Source organism: Magnolia sinica, chromosome 8 (genome assembly GCF_029962835.1).
Source record: "Magnolia sinica isolate HGM2019 chromosome 8, MsV1, whole genome shotgun sequence".
In the NCBI taxonomy this organism is placed as follows: Eukaryota; Viridiplantae; Streptophyta; class Magnoliopsida; order Magnoliales; family Magnoliaceae; genus Magnolia; species Magnolia sinica.
In genome coordinates this window covers 27528701-27554450 of record NC_080580.1, presented here as the reverse complement: position 1 = coordinate 27554450, position 25750 = coordinate 27528701, and the positions used below count along the sequence as shown (strand labels likewise).

At 40.1% G+C, this 25750-nt stretch overlaps 1 protein-coding gene across 9 annotated transcripts; it reads left to right on the top strand.

Moving 5' to 3' along the window:
- Window positions 1-433: 433 nt before the first annotated feature.
- Window positions 434-25544, top strand: LOC131253141 (WRKY transcription factor 44). Of its 9 annotated transcripts, none has more exons than XM_058253983.1 (9): window positions 475-579; window positions 2911-2959; window positions 3154-3220; window positions 16500-16638; window positions 17148-17590; window positions 17694-17825; window positions 18662-19395; window positions 21176-21334; window positions 24965-25544. In XM_058253983.1, the coding sequence occupies exons 5-9, from the start codon at window positions 17384-17386 to the stop codon at window positions 25152-25154; spliced, it is 1422 nt and encodes a 473-aa protein (XP_058109966.1). In that variant the 5' UTR covers window positions 475-579; window positions 2911-2959; window positions 3154-3220; window positions 16500-16638; window positions 17148-17383; the 3' UTR covers window positions 25155-25544. The 9 variants fall into 9 exon arrangements, with proteins under 9 accessions (XP_058109959.1, XP_058109967.1, XP_058109966.1 ...); XM_058253978.1 differs by having other exon boundaries at window positions 16500-16642; XM_058253979.1 differs by lacking the exon at window positions 16500-16638.
- The last annotated feature ends 206 nt before the right edge of the window (window positions 25545-25750 follow it).

The following is a 25750-nucleotide window of genomic DNA, read 5'->3' as shown; positions in this document are numbered from 1 at the left end:
GGAAAATGGAGTTTTCTAGAGTCGCAATACCTATCAACATCATAGAGACACGAAATATCAAAATAAATAATTATTAGTTATTAACAACTAAATCTCTATAATTACTACAAATCAAACATGCCTAGTTCTCCAAAATTTCATTCCCAGCATGAGAAGATAGAATTTCTTAGAAAATGTAAAATCAACAAAAAAATAAAAATAAATAACAAACTAATATGTATTAAAAAAAAATTGCAAATTGCTGAGCCAAAAACACAAAACTCAACAACCAAACACGCCCTAACTAATTTTTAAGTGCCGTGTATCATTATTTTCACTCCGCCAGAGTATAAAAGTTTTTACGAGGAAATGGGCTTATTAAATAAAAAAAATGGGTACATATCAATTCACGTTCTTTTCTTCTCATCGTACGCTTGAAAAAAAAGAACAAAAGAAAAACCGAGCTCCCTCTCTCTTATTTCCACCCGCGTCATTCGCACATATTGGGATCCACGGTAGATACACCTTGGAATCGTTTATCCATTTTCTTGCTAAGAGCAACAAACACAATATTTCTGATAGCATACACAGAATCTTCTGGTATATGCACTCACATTCTCCTCCTCTCCTTTTATTTTTCTTTTATTTTTTGATACCGTGCATGGATTCTTATGTCCAATTTTTCCGAGTCTATGATTTCACACAAAGCCGGATTAGGACTGAAGAAGAATATGCGCAGGTTAAGCACGTTCACCACTGGTGCACACGTTAGCAAACGCTTTCTTATCCATTTGCAAGCCTCTTTATCATGTCTTCATGTTTCTCTATTTATTTATTTTTGTCTTAACGCTCTCTTTGTATGTGAAAAATGCAGAGTAGTTGTTTGTCAAAATGCCAAATAGTTGTGATTTTGTGGAGAATGGTATGCTTGCAGTTTGGTTAGACTCTCTCTCTCTCTCTCTGACTTCTTGAAATGCATTTGTTTGCGAGTTCTCGATTTGTATAGTTTGGGAAGCTTAATTTGTAGGTTTAGATGAAGTTTGGTTCATGTCCGTCTCAAGAGCACAGAAAAATAACTTGAAATTTTGGAATATTTACCTGTAGTTAAGGATTTCAATAGATTGTGAAATGGGACTCGTCCTGTGTTGTATTGGATAGAAATATCTCTTTGTTTTCCACATCCAAGTGTTGTTTCATGATTTTTTGAAATCTGCCACCAAATCCTGAAGGTTGGGATTGGTTTTTCTAACAGCCTTTGCCAATCGCAGCCTTTATGCCTATTGATCTTGGTACTTACAGACCATTTCTCGCAAGAAAATGTCTCCTTTTTTAACACTTAAGCTGGTTTACAACATGGAGGTGTCAATTGAGGTACGATTGTTCAATTATATGTCTTTAGAATTCGATTCGGATTAATTTCCCCAAAATAGCAGCCCTTAGGTGTCGTTTGGATGTCGTTAAGTTTTGAAGTTGTGACTTTTAGCTGTAAGTCACAGGGAAGTGATTTCTCACCTCCAGCCCCATGAAGTTTCCTGGTAGTTTTGTTTGTAAGTGACTTAGGTGAATTTCCTCCCCCAAACACCACTTGTAAGTGACTTACCTATAAGTCACTTCCCACTTACAGAACTTACAAGCGTCCAAACCATTAGATTCGTTGGTAGAGGTATGATCATATACAGCCATAGTATGCTAAGCTTACCATGCTACATAGTTTTTCTGGCCAACGCATCAAGTATAGGACTTTGCAAAAGGTGGGAAATATCATGAAGATACCTGGCATGAAAATCAGGCTGATCCACTCATCGGGTGGGGCCACACTGTACTTTGGGTCGAATTGTCGATAGTTTGTTGATTTCTATGGTGTCTCCCATGATTCGAGCAGCAGGATTTTCCTATCGGCTATCTTAATGATGGGGCCCACCTTTTGCATGCTCCAATTGGATTCAACATGCCTGCGTTGGGTTGGCAGGAAAAATTGTGTAGTATTGTAAGCTTAGCATTCTATGGTTGTATTTGGTTGTTCCTCTTATATGAGGTTTTATAGCTGCTGTTCTTAACCTTTTTATAGCACTGAAGTTGGGTCGTTCAGGTTTGAAGGGAGCGCTAGAAGACACTTTTGGGAAATTAATTTAGATTAGTGGTCCTAGAAAATGAAAAACAGGTATAGACATTCAGCCAACTGACTTAATGAATTGTTTTACGACTTTGTGCTTTGCTCAACAATTGAAGGGTATGTGTGATCATCACCTTATTTGTTCTTTCTGTGCATGCTTGTAGAAGATTAATAGGAATAGAATTCAATGATTGGTATCAAGTCTTGTTGTTGCCTTTGTGGTTTTTATGTTGTTAGCAGTTCCCTTGAAAAGAAAAATCAAATTGGAGGTAATACAGTGTGGAAGAAGAAATGCTTGCTTATATTAAAATTGGATGATATTAGACTTTGTCTTACTGGAAATCTTTGAGACTCTGAAGAACCAGAGTTTGACTTAGAGATCTCACATTTTGTAGCGTCATAATCCGCATTGGCTTGTATCTATGGAGGAAAATAGCAATAAAACTCATGTTTTATTGTTTATGTAGTCACGGGTCCTCTTCGCATGTGTAAACAAGTTTAGAAAAGCCATAATTGTGGTGGAAGCCTTCTGTTTGAGGTGCTGCTCCTGCTTTGAAACCTTGCTCTTGCTGCCAACTCCACAGACCACTAATGTCGTGATTCCACCAGGACCAGCATCATATTAGTTTTAGTTTTTACTCTTTTTAATCCATAGTTTACTAAGTTTGTACATAGTTTCTTATTTTAGTAATATAACTACAAGTTTAAACTTTTTTGTCGTGTAAATATAACAATTATTGTTTTTATAATATAAATACATGTTTAAACTTTTTAGATGTATGTAAATATAATAATTATTGCTATCATTTTTCCTTCAGGTCTAAAATGAATGTGATGCAATTGCAATTTGGAGTCCAGTCCCTCAAGGTGAATGCTTAGGAAAGAAACCACAATTTGGTTAGATGACTGGAATTCAGTTTGATAATTCATCCAAACAAACCCTAAATCTTCCCAAGAATCTAAATTTTTGTAAAAACCTACCCCAGATAGCCAAAATACCTAGACTAGCTTAGGTGAATGACCACTTGGGTCTTAACTTTCTTGGTCACTGTGGAGTGCAGGTGTCCTTCTAGCATCTGAAGGTGATCTCAGCACGATAACGCATGTTGAATATTTGAAAATGCTGATGTGAGTGCAATCTCAAGGCTTCTCTTTAGTTTGAAATGAAAATCTATCACTTTAGTGCCTTACTGTTTTATTGTTGGGAAATGTGGAACCATAACCAAGGGCTATTTCAGTTCCATGTACCTTATGTGCTCTTTTTCCTTGTGGTAGAATTGCATCGATTGATTGTTTCAAATGCAAATCCAATCTTAAGGTTTCTCTTTAGTTGGTTATGGAAATTTATCACTTTAGCACCTTACTGTTTCATTGTTGGGAACTGTTGAACCATATCCCCATTCCTATTTCAGTTCGATGCACGTTTCTGCTCTTTTGCCTCATGGTAGAATTGTTTTGGTTGATTGCTTCAAAAAGAAATCCAATATCTGACATCAAAAGAAACAGATATACCTTGTGGTAGCATAAGATTATTCGAAATTGCTTACACTACTTTATTTAATTAGTGAAATTGTGTGGATGTTTGATGCATATAAACTTAATGTTTGATCAGCCAACATGACAATGCTACTGAGGACCTTGGATTTTATTTATTCATTTCTTTTTTATAGTGGCATTAGAATGGGTATGTCCTAATTATTTACCCCCCCCCCACAAAATTCTTAAAATACTTGCTCCATTGGCATGCCTAAAGATCTGAGGAACATGCATATTGCTAGTGAGGATTTGTGTTAACATGTTTCTCAGATTGCTTCTGAGGTTGCTATTTAATCTTTTCCTTTTCTAATGTGAAGAATCCATGCTCCTGATTGTGAATATCTGTCACCAATGATCAAAGGGTGGGCCCCACAGTCTTTTTTTTTTTTTTTTGTTGTTGATACTTGGGCACCCAAATTCTATTCTATCAGATCCTACGGGCCTGATTTAAAGTCCGATCAGACTGGATGCTGTTGATGCAAATGGTTATACGAGAAGGGGGGCATGCTACTCTGCCATGCCATAGTATGCCACAATGTACATTGGGTTTTTGCTTAGTTTCCTAGTTAGAGTCTCACTGGTTAGTTTCCTTCTATGGCATTTAATACAGGTGCATTTTCACACCGGCCTCGAGTGGGGTTGCCAATGGGATGCAAGGGCACACTTGGGGTGGGCGGCCCGCATGAGGCGGGCCCTACCTGCGTGAGGCGGGTGGCTCGTGTGAGGCGGTACTCATGTGCTGTGGGGCCCACGAGGGGGGTTTGGCTGAGGTCCTAACCCATGGGATATGGGACCTGGGCAATGAGATAAAAGGCTGATTCGCCATGCTCTATTAGTTCGAGCTTTTAGAGCAAGCGGTTAATTGTCCTGCATCTAAGTGGTATTAGAGCGGGAGGTCTTTTGTTTGAGACTCTTCAACGGGAGTGATTAATGCAGGGGCATTTTCATACCAGGCTCGAGTGGGGATGCCTGTGGGATGCAGGGCCACACTCGGGGTGGGTGGTCTGTGTGAGGCGGGTGGTTTGTGTGAGGTGGTACCCGTGTGATGTGGGGCCCGCTAGTGGGGGTTTGGCCAAGGTCCTAACTCATGGGATGTGGGGCCTGGGCTATGAGATAAAGGGATTGATTCGCTATGCTCTATCAGTTTGAGCTTCTAGAGCAAGTGGTTAATTGTCCTGCATCAAAGTGGTATTAGAGTGGGAGGTCTCGTGTTTGAGACTCCTCACCGGGCTCGAGTGGGGTTGCCTGTGGGATGCGGAGACACACTCGGGGTGGGTGGCCCGTGTGAAGCGGAACCCATGTGAAGTGTGGCCTATGAGGGGGTTCGGTTGAGGTCCTAACCCATGCACATCAAATTGGTATCAGAGAGGGAGGTCGTGTTCGAGACTCCTCATCGGGAGTGATTCATGCAGGGGCATTTTCACATCGGGCTCAAGTGGGGTAGCCAGTGGGATGCGGGGACACACTCAGGGTGGGTGGCCCGTGTGAAGCGGAATGCATGTGAAGTGGGTCCCACGAGGGGGTTCGGCTGAGGTCCTAACCTATGCGATGTGGGGCCTAGGCTATGAGATAAAGACATTGATTCGCCACTCTTTATTAGTTCGAGCTTTTAGAGCAAGTGGCTAATTGTTCTGCATCGCGGGAGGTCTCGTATTCGAGACTCCTCATTGGAGGTGATTAATGTAGGGGCATTTTCACACTGGGTTCGAGTGGGGTAGCCAGTGGGATGCGGGGACACACTCGGGGTGGGTCGCCCGTGTGAAGTGAAACCCATGTGAAGTGGGGTCCACTAGGGGGTTCGGCTGAGGTCCTAACCCATGCGATGTGGGGCCTGGGCTATGAGATAAAGGGATTGATTCGCCACTCTCTATCAGTTTGAGCTTTTAGAGCAAGTGGTTAATTGTTCTGCACGGTGTTCGAAATATCGGTATCGCTTTATGTATCGCACCCTTGGGATACAGATATGTATCGGTTATCACATGGGATATATCGGTTGTATCGCGTAATGTATCGCTGTTGTTGGAAACATGGGAAACATTGGAAATTGGTCAATTTTTTCAACGAAATTTCAGTGATTGTTAAAAAAGACATCAATACACACTTACAAATCAAAACATTACAAAAGACAAGTACACATGATAGGTTTCTTTGTATGGGGTCCTAATCTATGCGTTGTCTAATTGAATTGATGCAAGTAAATTAAAAGTCTATTCATATAATTTATAAATGTACGAAGACATGTGGAAACACAATCAATTCATTCAAAAGCAAAAGAAGAATCACTAGATTAGGTTACATACATATTTGATTTTGATTGTTTTCCGCAACTCGGTCCTTTTCCTCCAAATCTTGAAATTGAAGCTCCCAATCTATGATTTTTCATACAAAACATGAAAAATTATGGATTTGTAACAATTTGACACTGATTTAACATGATTTATAGAAAAAAGGATTGGAAATAAAAAAAAGTGCTCGCCGGATCGAACATGGAGATATATCCCACTACTTGTGTGTTTCGTATCGTACAGGTGGGATACAAGATATATCGTAGGATATATCGGTCGATATCGTCGATATTTAAAACACTGGTCCTGCATCAATATTTTTCTTTCCTAGCCATTGTTTAGCAACCTAGCTTTATTAGAGTTAGAATAGGAAAGTTTTATATATACGGTCTTCTAATACATGTATAGCAAAATGTATGAGGATACCATGTTCCTTTTGTGTGTGACTCCACTTGTTTTCCTTCATTGGTGCGACTTCAATTCAAGGACTCATCATATCTTCTAGGCTGCATTTTCTTGCTTGTTTCAACAATATGGAAACATTCCACATTTGCTTATTTGCTGAGAACCTCTAAATCCAATCACTGACACTTGGATAAGTGTTTCAAATCTGGTAAAAATCAATCCAATCATTGGCAAATTTCATTGCTGATTTTTTCAGTTTGCGGCCTGTCATGTTTCATAATGTTTGGGTAATTAATGACACATAAACACATATTTCATTTCAATAGCTTCGAGACATTAGATGTTGCTATCTTTCCCATGCCTGGAAGAAGCAGAAGGTTCATGTCTGTTGGGTAGTTGGTCGTGGAACTTTTGCCAAGAAATAATGAGATTTCATGTTTTGAATATGATTGGTCAACTGAATTCAGAAAGCTGATTACCAACAGCTAGTATTAAGATATGGAGATGATGATTACATGCAATCGCTCTTTCTTCGTAAAATTTTGAGAATGGATGCACCCAAGTCTATACAGTCAACATGCTTCTCTTGGTGTTTCCAATGCCGCCACCACCACCACTGCTGCCATCGTAATCACCATCGTAGCCTTTCTCCCAATAATTTGGCATTGGCTTTTAAATGGTAAATTGGGAGAAATCTTACCGTTAGCTGCCCACTGGAGATCTTCCTTACTCTTTTACCTGAGCTTTATAACCAGTCTGATGGTAACCCTCCATACCAAAGTTGTGTTGCGGTTGGGGGATGACAGAGAGGGTCGACAATCTTGTGCTGAAAAGATTTTCTAGGATATCCTTCTTTGATGATAATGAAAGTCGGCTTGGAAGAGTGGGTCTGCAGGATCCAACAGTTTACACAATATGGAACCTTCGCAAAGCCGAGGATGAACGACGCACATCTAGTGGTCTGCCTAATCACTACGGGAGCAGATGGGTCTGATCACCCCTTTATTTTTATGGTAAGGATGGCCCCGGATTATGATCTACAGCTTCGATCGTTTAAGTGACGGGCCAGGATGACAATATAAACCTCTTTGTATTCTCTCTAGACTCTCGTGGTTTCTTGGGATGATTTTCACGACAGAATATCTCCCCATTTATAGGGAAGGGTCGGGAGTTTGGATGAAGCTGGAGATTATCCAGTATCATCCTATCTCCTTATCCGATCTACGTTTAAAGTTGAATTTGTAAATTCAACTTCAAACGATCGAGAGAAAAACGGATTAAAAAAATCAGAGGGAAAACCTCGTGGGACCCACCCACTAGTGATTACCCACAAGTGGGCCCTATAGGCCTATGTCCAACAAATAAAGGATGCCTCCTATTTAGTTCTTCAACTGGATGTGATATCTTGTTTGGAGAGTGTCAAAATTTTAATATCTTTGACTAGACTGAATTTAGAAGATTGTCACCATATCCTGAAATAAATATTGGAAGGGATCCTATATGTAGGAAATATTTCATTGTACATATTTCTAGATAGCTTCGATTTAGATACATCATACATTCTTTATTGGCTCTCCTTCAGAGTTTCCAACTTATTCATTTCAATAGTAGGACTTGTTTCTAAGCTGAACCAAAAGACAAACCTACAATCAGTGTTTGAAATATCGGTATCGCTTTATGTATCACACCCTTGGGATATAGATATGTATCGGTTATCACATGGGATATATCGGTTGTATCGCGTAATGTATCGCTGTTGTTGGAAACATGGGAAACATTGGAAATTGGTCAATTTTTTCAACGAAATTTCAGTGATTGTTAAAAAAGACATCAATACACACTTACAAATCAAAACATTACAAAAGACAAGTGCACATGATAGGTTTCTTTGTATGGGGTCCTAATCTATGCGTTGTCTAACTGAATTGATGCAAGTAAATTGAAAGTCTATTCATATAATTTATAAATGTACGAAGACATGTGGAAACACAAGCAATACATTCAAAAACAAAAGAAGAATCACTAGATTAGATTACATACATGTTTGATTTTGATTGTTTTCCGGTCCTTTTCCTCCAAATCTCGAAATTGAAGCTCCCAATCCATGATTTTTCATACAAAACATGAAAAATTGTGGATTTGTAACAATTTGACACTGATTTAACATGATTTATAGAAAAAAGGATTGGAAATAAAAAAAAGTGCTCGCCGGATCGAACATGGGGGATATATCCCACTACTTGTGTGTTTCGTATCGCACAGGTGGGATACAAGATATATCGTGGGATGTATCGGTCGATATCGTCGATATTTAAAACACTGCCTACAATTATGAGGATGATGCTCATTACTAATTTTAATACAAGTTCAATAAATCAGGAGCATACTTCTGCTGAATTAAGTCAAGTATGCTAAACTTCTTTATTTCAATGTGCAACAAAGGCTGGAGATGGCTCCAACAAGGATGGAAACATTGAACAAGGGTGAAGCTCCTGAAAAGAAGATGAGAGATACCTGAAAGGACTTGGATCAGGGTGGTGAGAAGCAATATGAAAACTGGTTACTTACCGAGGATAGAGCCTTAGATTGGAATGGTTGGTGTATCAGGATTCGTAAAGCTGACCCGAAATAGCTCAGACAGGGCTATGAGGAAGATTATCTTACAGTTCTAATGTTTATATCCCTGCAGTATCTACTAGTACGATGTTATTATCAGTATGCAAAATACAATTTTTTTTGAAAGATAATAATACAATACAATGGTATTTAGAGAACACTTTCTTACATCTGGGCATCGTCCACTTTTGGTAACTAGGATTGGATTCTTATTAACCATGTTTCACCTTCATCTTATTTTAAACAACAATATCCTCACTTATGACAGAAACTCGTCACCACCTGTGGTGAAACAGTCGAATGTACAACTTGCTCGTACAAAACAAAAGAGAACTACCATTCTAGGTACTCCATATCATCCTTCTAGTCTTTTAAAATGTCTCCTTGCAGTCAGACCTTTTTAGTGGTTCTTCACGAGTCATTACAATGATCAACATTGTTGCAGCAAATAAAGATCCCAACTAGCCTGTAATCCTGAGAGTAAAAGTCCCTTGACCTTCATTCCTCATAATGTTGTTAAGGATATTCATAAAAGCATATGAATGTATTAGGCCAAGTGTATACTGGATGGGAGCACTGAGAGCTGCAAGACATGCCTTTTTTATGAAATATTTTTCCAATTATAGACACATGAACTACTGGTAAACTAAAATGCCGTCTTTCTATACATATTGCAACATGCAAGGAATTTAGAGATCTCCACCTCTAGGTGCTGTGTACAAAATGCACATGTTTGTTCAGCTCTATACATCGAAGAATAGTATATACACTTTTTTTGAAGGATGAATGGTATATATACCAGTAGAGAATGGTTTGATGATTATAATGTGAAGAAAAGAGTAGAAGATTGAGAGAGAAGAAGGAGGAGAGTTTGGGAAAGATGTTGTGTTAGGCTTGCTTGCCCTAACACATAATATTTTATTATAATAGAGCATATAGTACACCACAAGAGAAGAGGAAAGTGTGCAAATGCACTTACACTAAAAGGGCCAAGGGCCACTACTACACACTAAAATTCTCTATACTCCCCCTCAAGTTGGAGCATAGATGTTGATCATGCCCAACTTGTCACGAACACGATGAAGAGCATATCGACTCAAGGACTTTGCAAGAACATTAGCAAGTTGATCTCCGGATCGAACAAAAGGGGTGACGATTTCCGTAGAAGCTACTTTTTCCCGAATAAGTGACAGTCAACCTCAATATGCTTGGTTTGCTCATGGAAAACCGGGTTATGAGCAATATGGATGGCCGCTTGGTTGTCATAGTAAAGAGGAACGGGATCTGAAGGAGGAGAGCCAAGTTCTTCAAGAAGGTTGTGAAGTCACACGAGCTCACATGTTGCATGAGCCATATCACGATATTTTGCTTCAGCCGAGGACCGAGCAACGATTAGTTGCTTTTTGCTCTTCCATGTTATAAGATTGCCACCTAGGAAAGTACAGAAGCCGGATGTAGAGTGGCGATCATAAGTACTACCTGCATAATCGACATTGGAATAACCAGAAAGATGAAGATGACCATGTAACTGAAAGCGGAGGCCAAGACCTGAGGCTGATTTTAGATACTGAAGTATGCGGTAGACAGCCGTGAGATAGGAAGTACGGGGAGCTTGCATGAATTGGCTAACAATGCCCACCGCAAATGAGAGATTTGGGCGAGTAATAGTTAGGTAAATAAGCCGGCCTACAAGTCGTCGATACATCCTGGGATCAGTAAAGAGAGCACCATCATCTGGTCGAAGCTTTTGCAAATTATCCATGGGAGTGGTAGCGGGCTTACACCCTAACATGCCAGTCTTCATGAGAAGATCGAGCGCATATTTTTGTTGTGACAAGATCAATCCAGATGATGAGTGACCAACTTCAATTCCAAAGAAGTAGTGAAGAGGACCAAGATCCTTGATATTAAACTTGATCTTTAAAATTACTTTGACCTCCCTCATTCCAACAGAATCACTACTGAACAGAACAATATCATCCGCATAGACAATGAGAACCATGATGCCCGTTGATCGACGACATATAAAAAGAGAACGATCGGCATGACCACGAACAAAGTCGAACTCCAAGAGAGCCTGACTGAATTTTTCAAACCATGCATGTGGGGATTGTTTGAGTCTATAAAGAGCCTTCTTCAACCGACAAATAGGTGCAGGGTTGTGAGAAGCAACAAAGCCAGGAGGTTGATGCATGTAGACTTCCTTTGCAAGGTCCTCATGGAGAAATGCATTCTTAACATCAAGTTGAAACAAGGGCCATGATAAATTAATGGCCAAGGAGATCACAATGCGAATCGAATTAAGCTTAGCCACTGGAGAAAATGTCTCGAAGTAATCCACACCATGAGTTTGTGTGTAACTCTTAACAATAAGATGGGCTTTATAGCGATCAATGGAGCTGTCTGAAAGAAACTTGATCGTATAAACCCATCGACATCCAATAGGTTTATGCCTTAAAGGAAGTGGCACAAGGTCCCGAGTATGATTCTTCTCAAGAGCAGACATTTCTTCTATCATCGCCTTCGTCCAGTCAGGACTTTGAAGAGTATATGAGAGAGACTGAAGAATAGTCTGTGATGAAATGGAAGCTGCAGACGACTGAAAAGACGGTGAAAGATGATTATATGAAACGAAGTTACTAATGGGGTGTTGAGTATAAGATCGTGACCCTTTGTGCAAGGCAATGAGGAGATCTAAACTCGAGGTAGGAGAGTCACCTGAGCTAACATCTAAAGTGAGTGTAAGGGTGGATGGTTGAGTGTGTGAAACTTTATCTCGACGATGATACACCTGCAGAGGCTTAGGGTCACCCAAATCACTAACATAATGCTGAACGGAGGGGAGATGAGTTTCGCCATGATCACTAGTGGAAAGAGGAAGAGGATACGAGTCATACTCCCCCTGACTCACAAGAAGATCACAGAGGGATTGGCCTAGAGCTGAGAAAAAAGAAATATCCTCAAAGAAGGTTACATCGGCAGAGGCATATTTCTTGCGAGTCAATGGGTCAAAACATTTATACAATTTCTGACTCCGAGTATACCCTAGAAAGACACAGTTAATTGCCCTAGGGTTAAGTTTATTATTACTTTCATTCAAAATTTGAACAAAGCCTATGCAACCAAAAACTTTAGGTAGTAGAGGAAATGAATTATCATGAGGATACAATATAGTAAATAAAGATTTGTAAGACAAGATATGAGACGGTATATGATTAATAAGAAAAGTAGCAGTTAGAAGAGCATCACCTCAAAAAATTTTAGGTATACAAGCAGAAGGGTGCGAGCAACTTCAAGAAGATGACGATTCTTTCGTTCTGCAATACTATTTTGTTGAGGTGTGTGAGCGCACGACGTCCTAGACAAAATATCATATTCCTGCAAGAAGGATAGAGAGGCAGTAAACATGTATTCCCACCCATTATCAGAATGGAGGATTTTGATGGAACATTGAAATTGAGTGCACACTTCATGATAAAACACTTTAAATGCATCAGACACTTCACTTTTAGATTTCAAAAGATAAATCCAAGTCATGCTTGAATAATCATTAATAAAGGTAACAAAATATCTAAATCCAAAAGTGAAGGTAATCGGAGCTAGTTCCCAGACATCTGGGTGAACCAGAACAAAAGGTTGAGATTTCCTCTCAGAAGAGCTAGGAGGAAACGTAGCACGATGATGTTTAAACAATTCACAAATATCACAACATAATGGTTTAGTGACAGATAAGGAGGGAAACAAAATTCTCAATCTAGCTATTGATGGGTGGCCTAAGCGGCAATGCCACCGAGTCATGGACTCTCGATCCAGAGAAAAGGTACTAAAAGCGACAACGAGTGTATCATCGAGAAGATAAATGCCTCCCCGCTCATGCCCTCCACCAATCACTCTTTTCATCTGTAGGTCCTGAAACAAACAATAAGAAGGGAAGAAGGTAATGGAACAATTTAATGATTTAATAAGAGAGCTAACAGACAATAAGTTTAATGGAAAACGAGGCACATGCAAGACTGAGGATAGAGACAAGGAAGAAGAAAGGGAGATGGAACCAATCCCAGAGATGGGAGTTTGGGTTCCATCTGCAACTGTGACATACTGAGTGTGAAGAGAAGGAGAATAAGAGAAAAAGAATTGAGACTTACCAGTCATATGGGAGGAAGCTCCAGAGTCTATGACCCAAGAGGTAGGAGAGGATGACGTAAGAATAACAGTACCTGACTGGGCCGAAGCTGCGTGAGATGGCTTCGGAATATCACGAATGTGAAGCCGCATAAAGGCATCATATGCAACCCGAGAAATGATGAAGGACTCCCTTAAAGTAGACTACTCAGCTGTTGGGGTGGAAGACTGTCTCAGGAGCAACTGTGGATGCAACAGAAGTAGCGGCATACATAGGATGACCATGGAGCTGCCAACAATAATCAACGGTGTGATTAGTTCCACCGCAATGTGAACAAATGCGGGAACCATCACGTCCTCGTTCATGTCCACCATGACCACGAAGACTACGACTGTCACAATTGCGATCGCCCTCGCAGCGTCTACCACAACCACCAAAACTAGAAATGCGCACTGAACTTGGGGATGGTACCCGAAGGCTAAGAGAGGACTGATCACCAACAAGATGTGCCGAACGCTCTAGTGGTACAAATGAATGAGAAGGAAGAGTATAGACAATAATGCGCTTACACATAGTATAGATTGTCGTCAATGGGGAAAGAGGATCCTGCATAAGCTATGTTAGGAAGATTTCGGTAAAAAACAACCCAACCGAGTGAAAAACGGCCCAGCCGCACGTCCATTTGAGGTTAAAACCCTCTCAAACATGGATCTTAGGTAAAAAAATCCTCCATGGGTAGCTTGGGAGGAAGATTTCGGTCCATCTTGAGCAAAGAAACTAAAGAAAAACTTGCCGATTTGAGATAGATCGAAGAAAAATAGAAGATGGGCCTGATATTCGAATTTCTCTATTTCGCCCAAAATACCATAAAAGGAGGTCCAAAAAATTCTGAAAAAATCATGACAAATCTTCTAAAATCAAGATTTATCAAACCCCTAAACTTTTATCTCAAATGGAGTCTATGCGTCCGTACAACGTTGACGTTAGCCGTACGGCTGCTGACGTCAACAAGGTGACGTGTCACCTCTCAATTTGTTGGATGCGGAATGCCTGAATCTATGCTCTGATACCAAGTAGAGAATGGTTTGATGATTATAATGTGAAGAAAAGAGGAGAAGATTGAGAGAGAAGAAGAAGGAGAGTTTGGGAAAGATGTAGTGTTAGGCTTGCTTGCCCTAACACACAATATTTTATTATAATCGAGCATATAGTACACCGCAAGAGAAGAGGAAAGTGTGCAAATGCACTTACACTAAAAGGGTCAAGGGCCATTACTATACACCAACATTCTCTATAATACCCTTGGTGCATTGACTATAAATTAACAGCCCCAACCACAATAATGGTTTTAGAATCTGAAAACATATGTTTATTTACATGTAAAGAAATGCTATATACACATGCACCATATGCATGTGATGGTTCCATGCAGTCATATTCACCATGTAAGCTATGTTAGGAAGATAACTTCCATTTAAAGAAAAATATGCATGATGAAACATCTGAAATTTAATTTCCAGTGAAGAAACTTAAATATGTCTATCTATGTAAAAAATAACTTCTTGTAGCTTAGCGCAGCATCACATATTTATCCCTACATGCATATAATGTATCTTAAGCTGCATTTTCACACAAAATATTTAGGACAGCCTAGTACTTCTTGGTAATAGAAGTTGCAGGTCGAAAGCAGGTGTTAATTTGTCTCAGGGAAGGCATGTTGTGGATATGCTGATAGAGTCATGATTGGTGTTAAACCCATTCATACTCTATGGATTCTAATAACAAATTAGTTTGTGATTGAGGTGAATTACTTGGACCCTGGTAGATATCACATGTTGGGCAGATTTATCATTTAATGATTACACAACTGGATATAACCTTTGCAGTAAGTGTTCTTGGTCAGTTTATGCATGTTCCCACCCCGCAGGGTACCACATTTGGACACCGTGTTCTGTATTTTGATGTATCTCGAGGGGAACTAGGATAAGGAATTTGTATAGGCCCTTAATGTTCATCTTCGAGTGGAGGGCTATGCCACTGCAGACTGGGTTTGATCTCTATTTGGTGGGAGGTCAACTATTAGATATTGCACATTTGTAGGAGGAAATTTGGTCACTTGGAAAATTAAGAAATGGTGCAGTTGCCAAGTCAAATGTATAGACTAAATACATAGCCATGGTACGAACTTTGTGGGACGTAATGTGATTGAAAACTCTTATGTAGGAGCTGACTTAAAAACTCACATTGAAAAGAAAGAAACAGTGCAGTTTTTGAAAGGTGTAAATAGTGTAGTTGCCACTTTGTTTGAGAAAAAGTTGCCAACAATAAAGTATCCAATCCTTTTGTGAGATGTCAGGATCAAGTTGCAGATATGTTTACTAAAACACTTAGCTGAGGTCAGTCATGAAGAGTTTGTTCCAAGCTGGGCAATGATGACATTTATGCATAAATTTCAGGGGGAGTGTTGACTGTGCATGTTGTGTGGCCTCCTACCATGGAGTATGGTCCCCCTATGATTGCTATTGTGTGACAGCAGTTACGGCACATATGTTGTGGGTGTACAATGCACACTAAAAGTTAGGACACTTTTCTATGATTTCTCTTTTCTCACATCCTCCTTCGTATTCATTCAATCCCTAAAACTTGTAGTTTCTATGATCAAATGACATGAAGATTTTATTTAGATAGAAATAAAGTTATAGGGATGCAAAGAAAAAGAGACAACTACAACTGTGGTCAATGGAGACGACTCTTAGAAAGAGTTGCAGTCAACACTATAATTTGCAAGACCTCTGCCATAAAATTTTCTTGTCAGTGAACATATCATGCGCGACCACCCATGGAGAGCAACGAAGAAAGGTTATGGTTCCTAGAACTTTATGATAAACAATAGGGGCTTGTGGTGGCACTCAACAACTACGTGATAATGCCTTCCACATTTTTATTCTGCCATGGAAAAAGGTGCTGGAGTGTTTGGGCATGAGCACTGGCAGATTCTTTAAGGATTGTGATTTGAGATTGATCATTTTGATTATTGAAAAATCTACTGTATCTTCCATCTCATATCTATTGTGTCGCCAACTGCAAACAGAACCACTTCATGTGTATGAGAGTGCAAGTGGATAAGGACCAAATGTGTATTCTTTTACTGAGATACAGAAAAAAAAGATTCGATCTTGAGAAGTAGATATGGAACCTTGGCAGTTTTGGAACATATAGGTCATTACAGATCCTGCATATTATTTGCTATCATCTGAGTGTCTAGAGAGCATCTTCGTGTTAGCTTCTACACCAACCAGATGTTGCACCATAGTCATTGGGGTCAAATATATTATTGTGCCTTTTTATATATTCCTTGATTGGCAAGATATTTTTCCTGCACTTTGGCCCATTCGAGCTTTAGATCTGCCTCATTTTTGGGACGATGTTCTAACATGAGCAGGTGCAACGGATGTATATTATGGATTTCACATTGGACCCCACAGAGCCTTTGTTGCACGGTCTCTCTATTACCACGCTCCATGCTGGCTACATGCAAGGTGTAGTAGAGGCTTGAGCAGGCTACTCTTATCAAAGAAGATGTAGGTAAAATTTAAACCGTTTCAGGCATTTTGCAGGTGAAATCTGAACCATGCACCAGACAACAGCCACAACTTTCAGTTCCCAAGATACCATGACTTCATTATTTAAATGTCTTCTCATGTTGAAAGTTCTCCTCCTGACCAAACTAATTGCGTTGGGGAAATTTTCCAAAAGCTGCTTGCATTATGTATGGTATAGATGGGTGTACAGTTGCTTCTATGACTTTTTTATTATTATTAAAAATTCTGTCATGTAATTTTGTATTTAAGCAGGCTCTCACCTCACTTAGACAAGAGTTCGTTTTTCATGCTTCCAAGCCTTTAACACAAGCACAAAACAGAGAAACATAAGTCAATTGCGTGTGATATATCTGCTTCCAAAAGAACAATGCTATATAATCGATATTAAGGGGTGTCATAATGCTCTCTCATAAATTTAGGATTATGTTTACAGGCTTATAGCATATATTTTAATTATTTTTTTCTTCTGTGTTTTATTTTTGAGTCAGGCAAGTAATGTTTGGACAGTTTGAAAGATTCAGGGCCAAATTCTTAACTGTGAACTGCTCGTCTGAGTAAACACAATCAAGATTAATTCCAGAACAGCTAAATTCCTCATCCAAAGTCACTCTTATCCGTTCCAATGTCAGTCTGCGAAGCTAGAACAGTGTTGGCGGCAGATTGGTGGAAGTTTCAGTGTAAACCAAAAGACCTCAAAGATTGATGATTCATTTTTTCTCTGGAAATGGATGGTAAAGATGCTGATAGGATGGTTTTAGCGAAACCTGTTGCTTCGAGGCCTCGTGCTCATTTCAAGTCCTTCACTGAACTCCTTGCTGGTGCCATTAATGCCTCTCCAGTGAGTACATTTTCCGAAACAACAGTTGCCATTAGACCCAAGACAGTAAGGTTCAAACCCTCAGTAAATCGGGCTCCAGTTGGGGTTTCTCAGGTGGGTTGTAGGTTTCTGGGTGTCATTACCTGTTCAAAGTAGTATGTTTTCTTGTTTTGTGCTTCTGATTTTTTGGCTTTTCATTTGGGCAAAAATTTTGCAGGGTGAAATATCTGGAGCAGCAGTTTGTTGTTCGTCTGGTAGGGTTCCAGAACCAGACCGTGAATCTACTGTGGTATACAAACCCTTGGCAAAGCTTGTTTCAAGGACCACTGCTTCTCTTTTGGCAAATTTGGTCAGTATAAATTATATACCTTTTCATTTATTTCTCTATCTTCATACCTGTGGCATGCAGTGTTAAGCTGCTGGGCCCTACCATGGATTGTTCGTACGACAAAGATCATATGACTGGATGACCATAACCACTGAGTGGAGAAATTCCGATAATTGCAAATGGATACACAAAAATAAAAAATAAAAATCCAACAGTGCAAAAAATTTTCAATCAGCATCTACGATCATCCATCCATGTGATTTCGGGTTATGGTCTACCCAAAGGACGGCCCAAGTAACAGAGAATAGCCCATACACTTGCCATGCTATGGAGATAGGAGTCCTTGGCGACTCGGTTAGATATAAGTGATTTGCACCAGAGACTTTTTCTGTATACAGGCATACGTACATATTAATGCATATAACATCCTAGACGTTTGATTTCCACCTTTAATTGACCACGTTGAGTCCATTACCTGTTGACTGGATTCTTTTCTCGTTTTGAAACTGTTGATAAGAAATTACTATGTTTTTTCTTCTGAAAATCACACATTATAGTCACTTACATGCATGGTTTGAAAAATCATACCCTACAACTCATACAGGACTGAGTAAGACCGAGTTTGGGAGAGTCACTCATACTGGTTTCGATCCCCAGGCAAACCGCCCTTTGAAACCGCTACTTAAATCCATACTTACATGAGTTCTCTTGAGATTCTACATAATAATGAGTCAGATGAAGTTCTCTCACATTGAAAGCGATACTTTGCTCACAAATGTAACTTATAGAGTTTGCAAAAGCCTTCTTGCTTCTTTACTCGCTAGATTGAAAATTAAGTGTTCAATTTGTTTGACCAGGGCAACTTTGATGTCAATAATCAGCAACTGCTTGCACAACCACAGGCCATAGTTCAACTTCCAGACCAGGTTAAACACAGTTTCCCAACCCAGCTTGCTTCCAATCTTCATCAGAAGTTGCCATCACAAACTGAAGAAAACCAGATAATTGATCCATCGAAGTCGGTGTCTCAAAACCCAGAACAAAATCAGAGAGCTCTGCTACCAACTAGTACTGGAGATCGACCCTCTTATGATGGATATAATTGGAGAAAGTATGGGCAAAAGCATGTGAAAGGAAGTGAGTTCCCACGAAGTTATTACAAATGTACAAATCCAAATTGCCCTGTGAAGAAAAAGGTCGAGAGGTCGCTTGATGGGCAGATAGCAGAAATTGTCTACAAGGGTGAGCACAATCATCCAAAGCCTCAGCCACAAAAACGGGTCTCATCCGGGACGCAGGGCCAGGTTTTTATATCTGATGGGAATGAAAAAGATAGTGCGAATCCAGTATGGAGTAATCCCCTTAATGAGAGGAATGAAGGCTCTGATGATAAAATAGAGGACCCAAATGAGGTAGGCTTGTCAGTAAATCCTACTTACCCAGCGAAACTGATATTTCCTCAGGATCCTGCGATGGCTGCTGCATTTAACAGTTGTGTTGGAACTCCTGATAATTCTTGTGGTCTTAGTGGGGATTGTGAGGAAGGAAGCGGAGGAGTGGATGGAGACGATGAACCTAATTGTAAGCGAAGGTAAGAGTTCAAATAAATGATGATGCTTTCTTTAAACAATGTCTGTTTCTTAGAAAGTTTTATGAATTTAATTGTTTATGTGTAACATAGCAGCAGCCCCATTGTCATTAAAAGTGGTATTGATCTGAGAGGTTCACTAATTCCACTCATGTACAATCTGTAAAAAAATCCACATGCATGTGCCACACCAACACCTCTGTGAAATATCTAAGCTGTCCATCAGGTGCGTCCCGTTGGGTAGTTTCCCTGGGGCATTATAAATGCCCTGCGAGACAAAAACCAGGTTAAATCACTCATCTGGTGGGTCACCGTATAAAGAAAATAAATGCTGAGAAAAAAGTAGGTCTCCCTTTTTTTTAAAATTATAGCCTGCCTAATGAGTCAACCGGCTTGATTCTTGGGCTGGAGCATATTGAGTGGCACACATGCATGCTGTGTTTTCACATGTAGCAGTGTTGGGGGGATGAGTTGTATGTGCTTATGGAATTATCATGCCTCTTAATTTGATGACCTGAATTGTCCATTAAGATGCTTCCTAGATAATTTTGGATCTTCATGTCATCCTGCTAGTAATAGTAACTGAAGACTCCTCATGCATCCAATATGTGCTAGTGGAGTCACTAATCCAAACCATTGGTTTTGCAGCTGAATTTCATCATGCTAATAACAGGAATTGTGGACTCCCAAGTCCCGATGCATCCGGTCCATGCAAGTGGAGTTGCTAATTCAGATGGTTGGTCTGATGGGCTCCCTTTGTGGATTGGGATGCCCCAAAAACTTCCATACTGGAAAGTCCTAACCATCAAATATTTTGCCTTTTTCCCTTCTATTAGTAGCCTATTTAATGGTTTGGATCTTCCAACCTGGGAGACTTTGGTGCAAGGTATTTCGTAATGGTAACAGTGGCTGTAACGGCCACCACTGTTACCTTTACTATATGGGCCGTAATGGCCGTTATGGTCTTTTTTATTTTTATTGGTAAAAAACCTGAAAAACCTATATCGGCCCCGTAACGGACTGTTATGGATTTTACGGGGGCTGTAATGGGTTAATTTTTCCGTAACGATTGTTATGTCCTTTACGACCCCATAACGTGTAACGGTTGCCACCGTTACCTTTACGTAAAGGTAACGGCCTTTACAGCCCCATAACGGCCGTTACGGAACACCATGCTTTGGTGCATCTCCCATCAGCCCTTCTGGTCAACCATCTGGGTCACCGAACCATGTAGCCACTCATACAAGTTGGCACATCAGGACATGCACGTGCAGATGCATCAGGACCCTTCTGCTGTTATAAAGTGCTACTTATTGAGTCATGTTGTTTGAAAGTGTGCCGCTTTGACTATGAGTGAGCTTATTTAGTTGGAACTACAGGAAATTGTCCAGAAAATGAGGTTTTACCTTTTTTGGCTCCTTTAGGAAGGAACAGAAGCTTCACTGTCATAGAAAGCAACACACCATTATGCAGGAGAACTCTTTTGAGAAAAATTTGGATCTTGATAAGTAGATGATCAAGCTTGTTTTAAGGAATTGGCTTGTCATTTTCAAATGTCTATAGATTTTGCTCACTTTCAAACTTTTGGTGTTGACTTTCCCATTTTGTGGGGTATATGGACATGTTCTTTTTTTTTTTTTTTTTCCTTTTATAAATGGAAAACTTTATTTTCTGATGGAAGGAAAAAATGCACAGTATTCTCTTCTTTTTCTTTTCTTTTCTCTTTACTTCTCTCAGTTCAGTTACCATTCCTGCTGCTGATTCTTACATTGTTTCATCTCAGGAAGAACGAAGATCAAGCTAATGAAGGAGGTAAACCAGTGCAAGCTGCTCGTGAGCCTCATGTTGTGGTTCAAACATCTACAGAATCTGAGATCCTGGGGGATGGCTTTCGTTGGCGGAAGTATGGGCAGAAGGTTGTGAAGGGAAATCCGTATCCCAGGTTGATATTTAATTCTTCCATACTGAAATGCATAGAATAATGGAATAGGTGGCAACTGGTCCTGGCTGGTGGACCCATAAAGGCCCGATAAGTAAGTCCATGCTGGCCTGACTATTTCTCACATAGTGGGCATAGTATTTGGCTTGTGTCACACTCTAGAGGCTGCGCTGCCTGGACTCAGGTCAGCTCATGGCTGGAACTGGACATTCCTCAACCAGACCCAGTCGCAACCCATTGTAGTGTGTGTGTGTGTGTGTGTGTGTGTGTGTGTGTGTTTGTTTGTTTTCTTTTTTTTCTTTTTCCTTTAAATTTGAAGAAATGATGAATTTTATTAAAAAGCAAAGCAACAGGAACAGATACAACCAACGATAATGAACCTGTCATCACTAACAAGCATCAGGTGTCAAAGACCCAAATAATAATGGAACAACAAAACAAAAATATGCAACATGGCAAGAGTTAGTCCCAAGTGGTTTTGGAGCGTCTCTCTCTCTCTTCCCTTCACTCCCATGATGGCTACTGTTGTCAAATGGATCAGACCTCCTGAGAACTGGATCAATTTGAATGTTGACGGATCTGCCAAGGGAAACCCTGGTGCTGGGGGAGGGGGAGGTGTGTGTCGTGACTGCAGGGGTAATATGATTTTCGCCTTCCACAATCAGTTCGGTCAAGTTTCCAATATGGTCGCGGAAGCCCGAGCCATGGTTGACAGCATCCATCTTTGCCAAGACATGAGGCTATCCTCCATCATTGTTGAAATGGACTCCCGTACTCTATTCGACGTGGCCTCTAGCTTTTCCTCTTCATGCGGCTGGAACCTCTGGTATCACCTAGGGTACATACACCAGCTATCCCGGCCCCTGAACCTTTGATTCTCTCATACACTCCATGAAGGAAACTTTGTGGCGGACAGCCTTGCCAACTTGGCCAGCAGTGGTACCCCCGACAGACTGTATCTCAGCTCCTTTGATCTTCCCCGTCTCATTAGAGGGAACCTCATTCTAGACAGAGTAGGATTGGGCCAAATTAGACACCGAAAAATCAAGAAAGGAATTGGGTAACCTCGGCCCCCCCCCCCTCCCCCCCCCGCAGTCCATCCTGCCCCTCGTCCTCTTCCTCTTCTATCGATCCTGCTGGATAGATGCGGCTGCCCCCTCCAGCCTCTCAATCCTTGCTGTGGCCTCTCTCCCTTTCTTTCTAGCTTTGTCCTTGCTTTCGTTATATGATAGTTGGGGCCCGAATGTGTTTTTGTTCTTCGTGGCCTCGTCTGAACGGATGTACATTGTCTCATCAATACAATGACGGTGGCAATTGCCCACTTTCTTTAAAAAAACAAAAAAAACAAAAACAAAACAAAACGAAAATATGCTGAACAGGACCATCCCCGACTAGCCACATCCATCTTGGACAATCACTTCTCAAATTCCACCATATTTCCTTGAAAGCACGTCCCTTACATTGTAGTCTCTAAAGAGGCCAAACAATCACTACAGAGGTGATGTGGGCCAACCAAGGGTAGTTTTGATAATTTTGGTTGGGATGCTAATTTGAGGGTATTTCTGTATATATTTTTTTTTTTTCCTTTTTGTTGTTGGTTAGTTGTTAACTGTTAGTTAGACAGTTACAAAGGTTGTTATTTGTTCGTTAGAGCATTAGTGGTTGTCAAAGTTAATTTTGCTTTGTTGAGGTTAGCTGTAAGTATCAATTAATCTCTGAATTAGGTAACATTAAACATGATTATTTAGCAGTTTGGTAGAAGTAAGTCATTAGTTGTAGGAGATCTATAATTACCTTATAACAAGCATTGTACAGTAGCTTTGGCTTTTTTCTAACAGAAATTGAGAGAGAATTCAGAAGAGGGTTTGCTTTTGTTTGCATATGATTCATTTCTAGCTACAATGGTTTTCTTGAGAGCATCAATTGACCTATGCTTGTAGTGTATATGATGCTAGGAGGTGCTGCTTGTGAGAAAGTTCCATTTTACTTCAACCGAATGATTATTTGTGATTCTGACAACTCTTTTTTGCTGGGCGTTAATAGTCATTATTGAAATGGAATTTAGAACATAAGAAGGCAAAAATGAATAAAGACAACTAGAAGAGGTGGAGAAGCGCAAACCCACAAATCCCAACTGCCCAACTACCATGCAAATCAGATCAAAACTCTCCTTCAAATGTTGAAATTTATCAATGTTTGAGCATATAGCAATCACTCTATGCATGCATGTAGGCATTACAGGACTCGTACATATGTGTGTGCATATCAAAAATAGATACGTGTCTGTAGATGCACAAACAGAAATAGAAACATGCACATGTGTATATCTAATCATGTTTGAGCCAACATGTGCATGGTTTTATATTTCCATTCGTCTGTTTCTCATATAAACTAATGAAAATTTGAGTGGGGATTTGCATGATGGGTATTGCTGCACCTGCAAGTGTCTCTGTGGGGGTGTGTAGATGTGCATTGGCATGTCATGTCAAATGCGTATAGTAATCGTTCTCTGCATGCATGTATGCGTTATAGGACTCATATATATGCATGCATATACACAAATTGACACACGTGTATGTGTACATTCACAAACAGAAAAAAGGAATTGCACTAGTGTATCTAATGATGAGTGCACCAACATGTGCTTAGTTTATGTTTCCATTTGTCCGTTTCTTATGCAACTTAATAGAAAGTTGCATGATGGGTATAGATGCATATGCATTGGTATCTTTGGGTTTGTGTAGATGTATGTGGTGCATGTGGATCCAGTGATTGCAGTATCAATAATACTGGCTAATGTTATCTATATTGCAGCCCTCCAATGCGAAACTACCATGGAGTTATATTGTTGATATTACATGATATATCATGATACAACAATATATTACACAACATCGTCCAGGCCACTATATAAGATTCCTTGTCATCATCGATATATGTGATATGCATTGATGAAACATGGGCAACATCCCCTTCTCTTCAAAAGAAAAGAAAAAGAAAATTTATGGTTCTCTGGACTTTTCTTTTTGGAGGCGAAATCAGAGACCCACCATTGGAGGGCTGCAATATCATGATACAACAATATACTGCACAACATCGTCCAGGCCACTATATAAGATTCCTTGTCATCATCCATATATGTGATATGCACTGATGAAACATAGGGAACATCCCCTTCTCTTCAAAAGAAAAGAAAAAGAAAATTTGTGGTTCTCTGGACTTTTCTTTTTGGAGGCGAAATCAGAGAACACCCCCACCAATCCCCTCCCCCCGCACCCCCCCCCCAACCAGGGAGGGATGAAGGGAGAGAGAGGGATGGAGTCAGTTTGGTAGTCTGCAGATTATCAAAGGTACTGTCTGGACTAGGATACACTGATTTCTGCTGGAGATCCATTCAATGCTGAGGTGGGTCCAATGTATTGGCTAGTGGGAATTCATGGACTTCCTTGGGCAGCCCATTGTTGACCACCCCTTGTGCACGTTTCTACCTTTAGTGTTCTATGCTCTTATCGAATTCAATGCACAACACATCAAAAAATCTCTCTGACTAGGATATAGGCTGCAATTTTCTTTTCATCTCTACTGTTTCTGCATATTATATCTATTGACTCCATGGTTGCTTTGGCCTTGCAGAAGCTATTATAGATGCACCAGCCTCAAGTGCAATGTGCGCAAGCATGTGGAAAGAGTATCAGATGACCCGAGAGCTTTTATCACAACATACGAAGGAAAACACAACCATGACATGCCGGTCTCTAGAAGCATGAATCCAGTTGCTTCTGATTCTGACTCACTAGCTCCAACTAACAAGTCCAAGCCATGACTTATATACAGTCGAAGGAAAAGGAAATGATATTTGGAGATTTAACCTGATAATCCATGTCACAAAGAGATCCAACACATTAGCAAGATTTGAGATTTTCACATGATATAAGCTTGGAGAAACTCAAATGTCTGTAGTCTTTGTTTATATGTCAGAATATTCTTCCTTTTGAGTTCTATATTTGAAGGTTTGTAGATCAAAGATAGTTTTTATGCGGGCAAGAGATTAGATGTCCGAGTGATGAGGTTGAGTTTGTCTGTGTTTTTGTTTCAGCAGCTTATCACTGTGGCTGATGACTGCACTCCATAACTCAACCTTGTCACAAAGCCTGTAATAATTTATGTAGTCCCTCAAAATTCTGGTGTATGAAAAATCCTAAAATTATGCTTTCCCCTTTTCCAGTTTTGCATGTCTCTTTGTAATGTTCCTTAAACCTGGAGTTGTCAGAATCCTAGGGTTTATGAATTTTGATTTAAGTGTAATCTTTGGCAAAACGTTTTGACTCCCAGGTTGAAACCCGTTTTAGATCCATGTTAGATGAATCCTACACTTGTATGGTGGGAATCTTACATTCCCAAACCCCCCTCCCTCAAATT